Source organism: Aristolochia californica, unplaced genomic scaffold, assembly GCF_029961685.1.
Source record: "Aristolochia californica isolate CCGP_79_NKW_82.1479 unplaced genomic scaffold, dmAriCali1.0.hap1 SCAF_3, whole genome shotgun sequence".
NCBI lineage: Eukaryota > Viridiplantae > Streptophyta > Magnoliopsida > Piperales > Aristolochiaceae > Aristolochia > Aristolochia californica.
Genome location: NW_027181992.1, coordinates 1,621,468 through 1,636,876, shown reverse-complemented (window position 1 = coordinate 1,636,876; position 15,409 = coordinate 1,621,468). Strand labels below are relative to the sequence as shown.

General features: G+C 39.9%; 1 protein-coding gene and 1 long non-coding RNA gene across 2 annotated transcripts; one reads left to right on the top strand and one right to left on the bottom strand.

Moving 5' to 3' along the window:
- The first annotated feature begins 1,309 nt into the window (after window positions 1-1,309).
- LOC137959520 (probable F-box protein At2g36090) lies at window positions 1,310-2,521 on the top strand. The gene has a single exon (XM_068806882.1). The coding sequence runs from the start codon at window positions 1,417-1,419 to the stop codon at window positions 2,434-2,436; it is 1,020 nt and encodes a 339-aa protein (XP_068662983.1). The 5' UTR covers window positions 1,310-1,416; the 3' UTR covers window positions 2,437-2,521.
- A 614-nt stretch (window positions 2,522-3,135) lies between these two features.
- On the bottom strand, window positions 3,136-14,948 carry LOC137960567 (uncharacterized). The gene is made up of 5 exons (XR_011114184.1): window positions 14,798-14,948; window positions 14,622-14,693; window positions 12,214-12,306; window positions 11,997-12,078; window positions 3,136-4,335 (listed from the first exon to the last, which is right to left on the bottom strand). It is a non-coding gene; the product is annotated as an uncharacterized lncRNA (long non-coding RNA).
- Window positions 14,949-15,409: the final 461 nt, after the last annotated feature.

The following is a 15,409-nucleotide window of genomic DNA, read 5'->3' as shown; positions in this document are numbered from 1 at the left end:
TTCTAATTGTTGAGATCATGAGGATCTTATATTTGGCTGGCTAGATTGGCAGTGCCAATCACACGTATGTGACACAATACTTGATCCATTTTCTTTACTTGGTTGCTTCGTTATCACAACCTCACCCATAAAAAAAAAAATTCGAGTTTAGGTTATTAGTCAAGAAGAGGGGTGACGCAGGCTTGTATATTAATAGTATCTGAAAGAGACCGCTTGAGAAGACTATCTAACACACCTTCAAAGGAACTACAGTTTCCATTAAAGAGTATAAATTTTGAACAGGCAAAAGCTGTGTTTATACGAGTAAAATAAAAGAAGCTCGTTCACAAAAAAGAGTTTTTAGAAAATCCGAAGCTCAATCCAAAACAGTTTAGCCTTAAGATTGTCTAATCGTGGTAATGCTACGCGGCGTTTACTACTTGGTAACGACATTTAACCCGAAAAGCTTCTAGACTTAATCCAAATCAAGATTACAAAAACGAAAGAACAAAGATGATTCAATTGCACGAGACAAGAGAGAAATCCCACCCCGAGGAATTCCGAAAGCTCCGGCACCGGAGGATTCTTTTTCAATTGTATGGATTGATAGATATTTCACATCTGCGGTGAAACACGCGTTCTTTTATTCATTAAAAAGTAAAACGACGTCGACGTCCCATTGCAGTCACGTATACTTCAGACTATAATAGTATAAATCGATTTTACAGAGCAGCCCGTTGAGAAGAAGAAGACGTTGATTCCTTAGCGGAAAGAACGAGTCTGTAACGGATGTTGAAGGCCGCCCTTAACGAGTCAATTCCAGTGTATCGGGGTGATTGGTGTACCTGCTCCGGTACCGACTTGGCCATTTCTTCGGAACTACAAATTCAGTTTCACGTATCTCGTATTAAGGGATTAGAACTTTTTCGGGTAGTCCCATGAATGAAATCATTCACATGGGCATTAACGTATCTCGTAAGAGAAGAGAGTGAATCCAGTTTTGAATAAGATTGATGACTCATCGGACACATCGTACCTGGGTAGGTCTTCGCAGAAACTGTTCAACATGACACATTAATTGCTGTAAACAGTACATGAACCACTTCTCTATATTACTCGAGAATCAAAATGCTTACACATTAACACCCACTTTTTTCCTAAGAAATATATGTAAACGTAGATTTAGAACTACAATCCTGTTATGTGATTCCTGAGTAAACATAGATTCACTAGTAATGGAGGAAATCAAAGGTCTGAGTGGTTATTGTTTTTTTATTAGAATCTGGTTCCAGTTGATTTGAGTTTTAGTGAGAGTCTTGATCAGGCTTCTGCTGGCTTCTGCTATATAAATAGATATAAGCATCTCATCTTCTGGGGCATTCCTCACCGGTTACCCTTTGTCTGGCTGTCTTTCTGTTGCCTCCCACGATTCCACGAATGCCTCTTCAGCCGAGTACAGACGGCTTCAGACCTTCCCGGCGGTCGGCCGACATCAGGGCCTTACCAGCCGACGTGCTGGTCCACATCCTCAGCCTCTTGGACGGGCCGACGTTGGCATCCGCCACTTCTGCTTCCTCCTACCTCCACTCCCTCTCGCAGCCGCTGTGGCGGGAACTCTCCAACGTGACGTGGCCTTCCACGACCGACCCACGCGTCTCGTGCGTCCTCTCCGCTTCTTTCCCGGACGCCTTCCACTCCCTTTTCTCCGACGCTTTCCCCCGCCTATGCTCGATTCCGCCGCCTCTCTTCGCCCCCTGTGCGCCCACCGACCGCCTCTTATCCGCCGTCGACCTCCACCGTGGCGGGAACCTTATCTTCTCGCGGCTTGTGGAGACCGAGACGCGCTCCGGATGGTTTCTTTCCTCCCCCTTCCGCATCGACGCGCTCGACAGCAACGAATCCCCACACGCTGCCAAGGCCGCGTCGTCGTCGCCGGCGGTCAAATCTGTAGAAGGGGAACTGACGCTGTCATGGGTCGTGATTAACCCTGCCAGCGGCCGTGCGGCCGACTTCTCCAGCCGGCGGCCGGTGTCCGTACAGCGGCACTGGCTGTCTGGAGAGATCCAGGTCCGGTTTGCCACTGTTCTCAACCGGTTCCCGGCGGGGTCGTCGGAAGCGGAGCCCGTCCAGGTAGGAATTTTGGTGACGTGCGAGGGTGGAGAGGAGCACGTGAGAGAGGTGAGCTTGCAGGTGGAAGACCTGGAGGGAACGAGTCTGAACGGCAGGGACAGTTTGGTAGTTTTGCAAGGCGCAATGGAGGGTCACAGGGGGAAGAAGAGAGAGACGAAGGAAGAAGAGGAAGGAGAGAGACAAAGGTATTTGGAGTTTCTAGAACGGAAAAGGCTGAAGAAAGAGAAGAAAATGAGGAACGAGGGAAGACTGGACATGGCTTGTGTACTCATCGGAGTTCCGATCTTTGCGGCATTTTGGGCATTTGTAATTGTGATGTTATGCTAATTTCTCTCTGTCAGTCTGTTATTCATCTTTTTCTTTCATCTTTTTTGTTCCATTGCAATACATAGGCCTCGAATCTGTCCCTCGACTCTTTTTTGTTTTTTGCAGAATTAGAAGCTTTTGAATGGATTTCTTATTTGGTTGGATGGGCTTAACTGATGCCCACCGGACATGTGGCCGGAGCATCGCTTCGTTTATTTGTCCGATGGAGCAGATGATCACGGAGAGCTTAAAAATAGATATAGGAACCGTGTAAGACAAAGAGAGAAATAAAATATAAATATTTATTATAAATAAACTTAAATATATTTTAATATAAAATTTTATAATAGATAAATAGTTTTTGATACAGTAAGGCAAAAACCTAAATAATTTTTCTAAAGATGAACTTTAAACAAAAATTAATTAATATTATAAATCAATTATATAAATAACTTATGATTGGTTCAAATAGAATGTTTTTAGAGTAAGTGAACTCAATTCTATAACAAAAATTAATAAAATTCTAAAAAAATAATACATAATTATTATATAGAATAGTTTTAGTATTTAAGATCGGCAGTCCGCTGTCAATTGTCAACCTGGTTTAACAGGTTTTAAATATATTATTAAAATTATTTCTTGAAAAATTTACAAATTACTATAAGCCAACAATCTTTTAGCCAGCAGCGTGGCATGGATAAAAAATCTGTTACCCCGTCTGTAGCCATTGCAGCAGGAGGGAACGCACACTACCTGTCAGTCTGACTTAGTTGTTGGGAGTCTTATAAATGAACAACAATAAATCCGTTAACATTAAAACATTGGCTAAAAAACCCTAACATTTGGCCAACACCAACAGAAAAAACAAGCCGAATGCGTTGTTGTTTTGGTAAAACTCCCAGATATTTTGTACATCAAAATGAGAAAACCATTAATTGTCCTGAGGATACGACTTCTGAACATGTGTATTCTATTAACATGGTATGCCTCCACAAAGCTGCATAAAGAGAACCGGAACTTTCCTGGGCCAGATGCTTCATTTTATGTGCATCCAGCACCTCTCATGCTATTCACCTAATGGCAGTGCATCAGACTGACACTTCAAATAGTTCAAATCAATTTGTAAACGAGATTAAGTGCTTTTCAGGCTATTCTTTTTTTCCAGTAAGCTGAACTTTCAAGACCCAACCAAACGCTCAGTCTTAGAGGAAGAAAACGTACCTGATTAGAAGCATCAAACTTCAAAGGCAGTTACATAAACATTTCAGCACCATAGCTGCTATCCTGACAATTGTCTTGTGTGTGCTCAAGCATCCCATGATGATGGCCCGCCCACTCCCACCTCTGAAGTTGTTGAGAGAAACCTGTGTTGATAGGCCCAGACCGGTGCTACTCGTCTTCTTTTTCTTTTTAGGGACAGAAACCAACCCGCTAAAGGATCTTGCATCAGATCGATGGTTTCTCTTTTTCCTGCTGTCATCCTGATGATTGCAAGTGGTTCCAGAAAGGACAAGTTCAGCAAATGAAACTTCAGCATCATCAATCCCCAGTGTTTTACTTGTTGCATCAACTGTCAAAGATTTAACTTTCGTTCCTATATTTTCCAGATTAAGATCATTGTTCTGATTCTGGTTGCCACTGCTTTTCTCATAACCCATCTTGGTTCTTTTCTTACGTTGCTTCTTGGACTTCTTTTCTACAACATCAACTAGGAAGTTTTTGGATGGACTTCTCTTTAAATCCTTTGCCTCTGCCAGACCAACATCTTCAATAAGATGATTTACATCCTTGCTGCCTCCAGAAACATGTGCCCACAGTATGTCATTTTGGTCACTTCTTTCTACAGGCTTACCGTTGAATATCTGCAAGCTGGGTAATAATTTCCTAATCTGGAGTCACCGTTTGGGATAGACACCGGATCTATTTCAGTACACAATTGACTAAATGTGAGGGAAGAATAACACAACGAGATTTTAACAATGCACCTTTTTATCTAATTTAGCCTTTTATGAAATAGGATTTCCTTGCAGATTCAAGTTTTTCAGGTTCCTCAAAGACGAACGAACCAATCAAATCATGAAACATTATCAGCTTGCATCATTAAGATAAATGCATTTCTATAGTTAGGATTCAGCTGGAAAAAAATGTAATACAACGAGAGAGAGAGAGAGCATGCAAAAAACTAACCTCTATGTATTTTTCTGATCAAGTTACTTCCCAAGTCCAGATTTTGGATTTTAACATTATGTGCCAACTCAACTGGAAGAGTCTGAGCAATTCAGAAATAAAAAAATGCGATACTTTTAGGAGTCATGATGTCCTAGCACATCATGACTTCAATGACAATGGAAACCTAGGCATCAAAAAGCTAAAAATTTAGATGAAAATGGAAAACCATGCAATGCAAGACAGAAGTACTGCATTTGTGAACCTGGAAGTAGTAAAACATACTGTGATCTCATTGTGAGTAAGTCTAACTTCCTTTAGATTCACATAGAACATGAGTGAGGAACCAATTGCTTGAACTTGACAGTTAGAGAGGGACAGCTGGAAAGAAACAATGTGTTTCAATTGAAATGTTTTGAATGAGAACCAAAGGCATGAAGGTAAATAGGAAAGGACACTTTTTTTTAAAGGATGTGTATATTAACAAAAATAATTATAAGGAAACAAGGAACAAATCCCTAACAACAAGAGATTGAAAGGTCGCTCCTGACTTGGCAAGCACATCTGCCACCGAATTAGTAAATCTCGGAATGTGAGACCAAATACAAGAAAATTGATAAGCAATTTCAAGAATTTCCCGAAGAGAATCCCAATGCCGCCACAGGGGGGAGGACGTATTTTCGCACCATCCAATTACCACCTCGAGTCCCCCTCAATGTGAAGAGGACCACTATAATTGTCTCGAAAAGCGTGGAGCCCATTGAAAAGACCTTGGAGTTCAGCCATCGTTGAGTCAACAATGCCTAACGAACCAACATACGACAGACATTGATTGCCTGAGGAATCTAAGATAACACCCCGAAAACCAGCCATTCCAAGATTACCTAAAGAAGAACCATCAAAATTTAACTTTAGGAAACCAGACTTGGGGGGGGGGGGGGGGGGGGGGAGGGGAGGGGGGTCCATTCCTTCGTGACTAGGATCTTGGTTCCACACCGCATCTTTGCAATGATGCTTCAATTATCGTGGATAGATGAACCAGCAAAGGAGAAGAAAGACTTCTTTGTAAAGAGCCAGAGATCTGTCCCGACACACAATCAACCACCCTGACCACAAAATTACTTCTAGCATCAAAACGCCTCCGGTTACGCTTATTCCAAAACCCCCACGGAATGAAGCTAGTGCAAGCAGATATCATAAGCTTTCCAAGCCCAGGAAGGGGAGTACCAATGAGCATCTTACTGAAATAAATTAGATTCGCTGGTATACAGAATTGCAACCTCGTCTTACTGAGGATAGAAGTCCATACATTCCATGAGAAAGAGCATTGAAGCAGGATGTGATTGATTGATTCAACCTCAGAGTTGTAAAAAGGATCAATAGCTGGGTGTCCTCTTCTTCTGAGCACGTTTGCCATGAGTATATTTCCTTGGCAGGCACTCCATACGAAATTTAGGTTTTTAAATAGGATGCTAACACGGTGATAAGCTCGATAAATTGTGTTAATGTGGAATATTAAGTCGGAAACAGCCTTCGTGCTCATTGCCACCGTCGTATTTTCTCTTCCCTTTCTTCGTGCAATTTTGTAGGAGTTATTTTGAGAAAAAAAAAAGAACCAGTCCCGTTGCCTGGCGCCGCGCCAACACCTCCCCCCCGGCGCTTACTTCGCTCTGCTGCCGCTGTCGCCTTCCGCCGCTTCGCTCGATGTCTTTGTCACCGTTGCCCCGCTGCCGTTGTCATCATCCGCTCTACCGGTAACTCTCATGCCAGCGCCGCATAACCTCTCTCAGTCGACCCCGCTTGCCGACGTTCGACCCTCCGACGGTTCAGTGTCTCTCTATCCCTCTCTACAACCCCTCTGGTCCCGCTGCGGTAGACAGTACCGAGCAACAGCCGTTGCTATCACTTGTCGCCACTCGTCGACTCTCTGTCCCTCTCTGCAGCCCCTTTGGTCTCGCTGCCGTAGACAGTACTGAGCTACCGCCGCCGCTTCCACTTGTCGCCGCACACCGTCACCGTCGCCGTACGCCGTTGCCGCACACCGCTACAGCGAGCCAGTGATATTTTCTTCTCGATTTTTTTTTCCCGTCGCCTACCGGTGGCGCACAGTTCAGATGAAAGTGATTTGCCAAATGGGATTTAACTGTTTCAATACTTGATATGTCACTCCCATATCAGATGATATCCTCTACATATACCAGTAAGATAATAATTCCAGATGGTTGTTTCAGAATAAATAATGAGTACTCACAATGACTTCTACGAAATCATATGGATATACCTACTCAACTAAAATTTTCAAACCAAGTTCGCGGACTCCGGTTTAAGCCATAAAGAGCCTTCTTTAGTCGCCATACCTTATGTGTCTCCTCCTGAGTAACATACCCTGGAAGTTGCTCCATATAGACTTCTTCCTCAAGGTCACCATATAAGAAGATATTTTTAATATTTAGCTGGAATAGAGACTTGCTATGATGGACTACAACAGAAATAAGTATACGAACAAAGGGCAAGCGAGCAACTGGAGAAAAAGTCTCAAAAACATCTAACCCAAATGTTTGTATGTATATACCCTTTGGCAACAAGACAAGCCTTATTCCGTTCAACTGAACCATCCGAGCTATATTTAATAACACCCAACTACAACAACACCTAGAGGTAAGTCACATAACTCACAAGTCCCTCTATCAGTTAATGCTTCCATCTCAATATCCATGGCATTCTTCCAATGAGGTTGTAACAAGACCTCCCACACTGAAGAAGAAATAGTGCAAGTGGAGATGGACAAAGCAAACTTACGATAGTTATCAGAAAAGGAATCACAGGAGACAAAATGAGATAAAGGATAGTAGTAGGTACCTTTACAAACACCTTTCCGAAGGGCAATAGGAAGGTACAGATCACTTACCTCAGGATCAGGAGACGATGAAGAATCATGGTCGAGGAGGGGGTCTAGATCAGAATGAGATGGCTGTTGTCAGCACTAGTATACTTGCAATGGTTTTTCAGTAGGAGCATCTCGTGAGGCTAGAACACATTCATCAACTAGAAGAGGAATAACCGGACTAGGTATAAAGGGTTTAGGTGGAACATGATTCAGATTTACAAGATTCAAAAAATGAAACATCCTCAAAGAAGGTAACATTAGTAGAAACAAATGTTTTTCTCATAGATTGATAGTAACATTTGTACCCTTTCTGTGTTCGAGAATACCTCAAAAAGATACACTTGATGGACCGTGGAGACAACTTATCCTTTGACTGATCAAATACATGTACTAAACATACACACCTAAAGACCCGATGTGACACTAGAAACAAAGGTGAAGCAGGTAAAACAACCTGAATAGGAATCTTGCCATCAAGAGCAGAAGACGACATTCTATTTATCAGAAAACATGTAGTAAGAACACATCACCCTGATAAGTCTTAGTTACATTCACGTGAATCGGCATAGTGCGAGCTACCTCAAGCAAATGACGATTCTTGCCTCAATAACTCCATTTTGTTGTGGAATGAATACACAAGAAGTCTGATGAATGATTCCTTGTGAATGATAGAAAGAGCCAAATTTATGATTCATAAACTCAAAACCATTGTCTGTATCTAAGATATGGACAAAAGTTGCAAACTAATTCTTTATTTCATTATAAAATAGTTGAATACATCAAAAGCTTCAAATTTTTCTCACATGAGATAAATCCAAGTACATCTACTGAAATCATCAATAAAGGAAATAAAATACCTATGACCAAACTGACTAGTTACAAGATAAGGACTCCAGACATCTGAGTGGACAAAATTAAAAAGTTTACTTGTCTTATGAGATGCAACAAGAAAGGAGCTTCGATGATGCTTGCCCAGTTGATATGACTCGCATTGAAAAGTAATACTAGAAGGAAGATTTGGAACTACATGAATCAGTTTTGGTGGAGATTGATGACCAAGTCTAAGATGCTACTGAGGAGGTGAATCAGTTGTGTGTAGTGCATGTAAAGTACTGTCTAGGTTGTGGCAGTCCAAATAGTATAGTCCCCTCTCTAAAAAACGGAACCAATCATCTTCCTTGTCACAAAATCCTGAAAGACACAATGAGTAGGGTAAAAAGTTAGAGAACAATTCATAGACTTAGCCACCTGACTGACGGAAAACAAACTTAAAAGGAAATTTTGGAACTAACAATGCAGATTGAGGGGAAAGAAAAGGTGCAGGGGTAACATTTCCCACTGCCTGTATTGGTGAAACTAACCCATCAACAAGATTAACATGCTTAACAAGAACAAACTCTTTTAAATAAGAAAATAGTGAGGACATACCTGACATGTGTTTTGTGGCACCGTAATCAAGGACCCAAGTTGAGAAATGAGACACTGAGAGTGCAGTCATCCCTGCCAAAAGAGTCGTATGTGCCAAGGACGCAGAGGGAATAGATAGTTGTGCCATACGTTGGAAAATTTTTAGTTGTTGTTGTTGGATCAATTTCCATAATTCATCTGGAGCACCGGGTGGGATTGTAGTTTCAGACCCTGGTGTTGTACCTTCATGTATAATAGCATTTGCCCATGCATGCTTCCCAAATTTTAACCCAACATCTATCAGAGTAATGATTGGTGCGTCCACAGTAAACACACTTGCGCTCAGATTTACTATCTCCTCGGCCTCATCCTCTACCAGAATTATCTCTACCTCTGCCTCTACCAGTCCTTTGGGACGTATCAGTAGAATCATGTTGTAGCTGATGTATTACAGGCAGTAGTTTCACCCACCTTAATATCTTTTCTAGCTCTAGGCACAACAGTCTTTTTCAGCTCTCAATACCCTATTAAAGGTAGTAGAGAGGTTATGTATTTCATCCAAGGCCAAAATTTGTATCTTTAAGCTGTCAAATTCAGCAACCAATCCATCTAGAAATTTCGCAACAAGGAATTGACTCTACTGTTTTTGGAGTTCCCTTTCATCCGTAGTAAAAGGATGAAAGACATCAATTTCTTGCTAGATACTCAGAAAAGAACTATATTAGTCTATCACAAATTTGTTACCCCTTTTCAAACCAAAACATTTTGTATATAATTCATGAACCCTGGAAAGATTGCTCACTTACCCATAACAAACTTCCAAGGACAGCCACATAGCCTTGGCAGTTTCAAAGTTCATAACTTGGCTCTTAATATTAGATTCCATGTTGTTGACAAATCAAGTCATCACTTGACTGTCTTCAGCTTCTCAATCATCATCTTGAGGAACAGAGGAGTCATCTCTAATAAATTTCAATTTTTTCATGCTCTTCAAATACATTCTAATAGATCTGAACCAAGTAAGGTAACTATCACCATTCAACCTATCGAAGGTGATAGTGATAATATCTTTACCATCAGGATTATTTAACTCCTTTGCTAGAGTGTAAACTTCACAAGAGTCAGACATATCAGATATATAAGATCAAATAAACCTTCCAAAAAGTTTAAAATCAACCAACTCAAGTAGGCCCCACAACATAAAAAAAAACACAATTAGGTCAGATACGCAAATCAAACAATCCAAAAAATCCAATAAGGGGATCAAATTTAGACGATAAAGTGCACTAGGGCTGATGTCAGCAAGTGCACATATGATGTCAGTATCACATTTCTGGAATTTTGGCGCATACCTCCATATCAGCATAAAAAAACCCCTTTTGGTAGTTTAGAACATCAAAATATTTCTTAGAACAATAGAACTGGTAACCCTAGGGTTATCGCAGAGAGAAAAGGAGAAAAAATGGATTTTTACTAACTAGTAGCCAAAAACTAGGAAAAAGATCATTCCTTTATGTAGATATCTGTTTCAAAGAGGAGAAAAAACTCACAAAGATCCTTCCCAAATGCGATCTACTACTCCGATAACATAAAAAAAGTAAGGAAGGTGGAAGAGAGAGAATGAGAGGAAGAGAAAGTGGAGAAGAGCAAATTGAAAAAAGAAACTGAGATGGGGGGACCTGGACGTCCCTCAGCTTCTATTTATAGCTTAGGGTTGAGTGGTTGAGTACAATTTACAACATTGCCCCAACTTTAAGCAAAAACCCTAATTCTCTATATCTCATATTCTACGTGTCCCTTTTACATGAAATTTGGTCCATAGACATAGTTTGACATGTAGAATAAGATTACATCAAGAAATATAAATAACGACAATGTAAAATGACCAAATTATCCCTTTTCTTGTTTTTCAACACATGTATCTAGAAACTATCCAAAATAGCCTCAAAGAAGAAACCAAAGAGATCTTAAACAAGGAGTCATTCAATAGCTTGAATACAAGCAATCAATTAAAGTTATTAAATCAACTCTTTTCAACAACATAATATACTTTTCATTGAGATCCTGTAAACATAGATGTAGGTGCATAGGTGATGTTATGATAGGGTACAAGTAATGGTGTGTGAGGTAATAGGTTATGTATGAGAGTCTTTTGACATCCCCACATAGTCGGGGTAAATTTTTGGTTCTGGCTACTTCTTGGAAGGCATCCCTTTTCTAGTTATAGTTTAAAGTTCATTAAAATAACATATAAATCTTTGCATCTCTAACAATCATAAAAAAATACCTACCAACTATAAATAATAAAAGACTCTCATACTTAACCTATTACCAAATATAACCTAACTTGTATGTAACAAAGTCTGGTACAATTGCCTAAAATGCAAATTTTAGTAGGAGCCACTTAAAGTTTGTAGTCAAGCAATGAATTTGCCAAGTAAATCAGCTATTTGCATCATCTGGCCCTGGCCATTCACCAATTAACTACTTTATAGAACTCACATATTGATGGCTTCCTGCACACTTTTGAACAATGGGTCTATGAATACAAACTAGTGACCTCAGCAGGAGACCACACGGCAATCTGACAACTGAAATTCCAGGCCTCCAAGAAATCATACTACAAAGAATTGAAATTGATACAGATAAAATAAAATCCGAATGACGCTTAATGTTACTAGTTTCTTTACTCTGTTGAAAAGAAAATTTTAGTATTTTAACAATTCCAATTAATTAATGAGACTAAAGACAGAATTTGGCTTAAACTAAGTCAATGGTAGTAATGGCCAGAAACACACCATATGATTAGAAACCAAAGCAGACAATGTCACCTCAATTAGTCCTCACAAGACACCTAAACTAACCTCACCATCTTTAACGTAGTAAATCTATCATGAAAAAAAAATTGTGTTACGCAGCAATGTTTTTTTTCAGCCACAAAACAGAAATTGAGAACTTATAAAGCCACACCAAGAATATTCAGCTCTTGTAGTCCACCAAGTCTACCAATGAATGCAATGTTGTTATCTGCATAACTAAAATGACATCTTCATAAAAAAATGACAAAATTTGCATGTTAGCTAACTACTCAAAGATTACTGTATGAACCCAAGCAACTTACCGTTCAAGATTAATGCTCGCAATGAATAAAGAGATCTAACTTCATCCATTGACCTCAATTGATTATGACCAGCATTTAGTACCTGAAAAATAAAGAAGATAAATCCAAGCATCATTGAAATTAGATACCCGTGGCTCCTAAGAAATAAGTTATGAAATTTCCAAACAGAAAAACCCAAAACAAATAACTGTTATAAGTTTTACCCAAGAGTACCAACCGTAAGCTTGGAAAGGCCTTCGATGCCTTTGAGGCTTTTGAGCTTGTTCTGAACAACACATAACCACTTCAAGTTGATGCACAAACATAATCCCTGGCAAATAAAGAAGACAAGAAAGTTAAATACTAGACACAGTAATAAGTTACTCATAGTGACAATACCAGAAAAACAATGGCAACAAGAGTGGCCAAGAAGTTCTTTCAGGGCAGACAAGCTCTTAGGACTTAACAAAGAATTTCAAGTAATGTAGATGATATTGTGTATGCAGGAGGCAACGCAGTTCCTGCAGGGCAGAGAAACTCTTGGGACTTAACTAGGACCTTCCAGTAATTTAGACGATTTCCATATGTAGGAATCAATTGGAATATAGCACGATAATAGGCAGAAGACTAAGTAGCAGAATAGCTTAGACAGCAATTACAGTTCAAAAGTTAATGATCTTTTAGGGTTCTCTTGTGCAACATTTAAGAAAGTGGAAGGAAGAATACAAAATTATGTAAAGCAAGCATAAACTCTTTTCAAGAAGCCACACAGAAATGTGTAGATTTTCCTGAACAAACAGAAGAGTTTGATAACCAGCCCTATGTAACTTAAGTTGTCTCGTTCGTCATGTTCACGTGCTAACACTTCTAAGAGACTCCCTTTCTCGGGGATTTCCACTCAATGACTTCAGCAACGCTACTAGTGACCAGCTGAGCAACAAGAGTTCAATCCCATGGTAGGTATAATGTGTGACCCGTCACTCAAATGTAGCCACCTAAACCCGTCATTTACAGACTCTGAATTCTACTATAACAAGTTATAGCGAGACCAGAGCATTAATCACCCAAAAAAGAAAAAAGAAAGAAAGAAAGACAACTGACAATTTGTGTTATAAATAGGGGTGGCATCGAATCGAACCGGTTCGTGAGCGGCTCAGTTCCGGCTCGGCTCGATTCGGTTTATCTGGATCTCGAACCGTTCGAGATCCAGATCAAGCTCGTTTAAGTTAACGAGTTGAGCTTGATCGAACCATGGGTCGGTTTGAAAGCTCGCGAGCCGGCTCGTTAACTTAACGAGGGCCCCAGCGCGGAGGGGTCTTCATCCTTTATTCTTCAAAACCAAGGGGGAATAAGTCGGGATTCAGCAGGCGGCGATTGAGAGAAAATTGGGGAATTGGGGGGGGGGGGGGGGGGGGGGGGGGGGATATTGGAAGGAAATCGACTGCAATCTACTCCTTTAGGTAAGTTTTGGTTTTTTATTCGATTTCGTCTATTTATTCTTCGTTCAATCTGCTCCTTTAGGTAAGTTTTGGTTTTTTATTCGATTTCGTCTATTTATTCTTCGTTCTTCCTCTTCGATTTCTTCCCCCGAACTTTTTCCTCGACGACGGAAGTGATAGAACATAGGTAAGTTCTTTTATTCTTTATCTTTTGCTTTTTTTTTTCGTCGCCGACATAACAGTGATTTTTTTTTCCCTTTTTATCTGCTCACGCCTTGTGCTGTTTCAGGAGCTTCTTCCTTCTCTCGAAGGTAATGGTTCTCACCGTACTATTGACAAATCTGGAAGTGGATTCCATCAAGTAGTAGGTAAAAGAGAATCAAGAGAAGGAAATAGGTGTGAATGGAGCTGAGAATTTTTCTTTCTCAAACAAGGTATAAAACTCAATTTTATTTTCGCTTGTCTTTTGTTGATGACATTTGAATCTTCTTATGAGGGGTTGTATTCTTTTTGTTTCTCCTTGCACTCTTAAATTTTCTTTTTCTCAGTCGTTTTCACGTATTCATTTTTTTTACTCCTTATGCTATAAGTTTGTTTTTTACTATAGATGTACTGCTATGTTTATTTGAAGGACTGAATTATTGTTCTCTTCACCAAAACACATTTTCATTACCGAACAAAAAATTTCCTCTGACCATAGTGAGGTATCTGTTATGAAATTCATTTTTTTTCAGTTTCTGATCTTGAGTTGCGAAATGCTGGTTTGATGTCTTGTGAAGCTCGGGCAATGTATTGTGGAGATAATGCTACTAGACAATAATAAGTTTTACGCACAATTATGCAGTTTTTATGAATAATTTTATGCAGTGTTAATGTACATATGTTATGCTCAATTTTAGGTAAAGGTCATGTCCAAATTTATGTAAAATGTATGCATAATTTTATATATAGTTTATTTCACATGTATTTTATGCAAATTTTTAAATAGGTTAGAACTCGAACTCGGTTAAAAGTATTGGGCTCAAGCTCGATTATAATTTTAGGCTCGAGGCTAGGCTCGGCTCGAGCTCGAATTCAAAATATTTAAATCAAACCCAGCTCGAACATAGGCAAGTTTGGGCTCGACTCGATTTGATGCCACCCCTAGTTATAAATTAAACTTTAGAAAAACCGCATGCATAACGACCAGCTGAAATGAAAATCATACCTCGAGTGAGAGCAGATTATTACAGCTGAGATCGAGTCTTTCCAAATTCGTGAAGTCCGCCAACACAGAAGTCTGCCAACAGAAATGAGAGAGTCAAGAACGGGTGACAGCAGATATGCCACCATGGAATTAGTTGAAACGCGGCTAAAAATGAACTACTATGTGCTAAGACTTACGTCGGACAGAGCTCGATGAGTGAGCTGCAAAGAAGTACAGAAGCAGCATCACTCTTCTGGTTTTCAAGCAATATCTGCGCAGAGCTCAAGCGACTCATGAAGTTCGATTTCGAAGACCGAATTCTAGCTGCACCGATGGATTCCGGTAACTTACATTAGATGCCCGGAGAGCGCGACTCCTCGCGAGAGCGATTGGCGTATTGACAGATGCCCGCCGTAGGCAATTATGCACGGAGATGACAACGCGTCGGGTCAGATCGGGTTGGGTCGGACTTCGGAGTCAGATTTTTTTAAATCCGATCACAAGTAATTTACATTTCAATTGCATAAATGCATTCCTACGCCATAAGTCAATTGTTACTTCGACTTATAAAAGCAGTTCAAAGCTACCATATAAGAAGTTATCAACTCGAGCATGAGGGTGGCAATTTTATCCGATTACCCAATTTTTTAATCCGCCATTTATTAAACGGAATGTAAATGGAAAAAAAAAATCTTATATGTATAACATTTTAATCGCATAAATATATATTTTTAATGAATATGCCTTTGCTTAATGCTCAAAGAAAAGGGCTAAGGAGATGAGATTTTAAAAATTAACCCCATCAAGGT

Excerpts from the sequence above, each read along its gene's own strand:
- LOC137959520 (XM_068806882.1), top strand. The coding sequence starts at position 1,417 with ATGCCTCTTCAGCCGAGTACAGACGGCTTCAGACCTTCCCGGCGGTCG.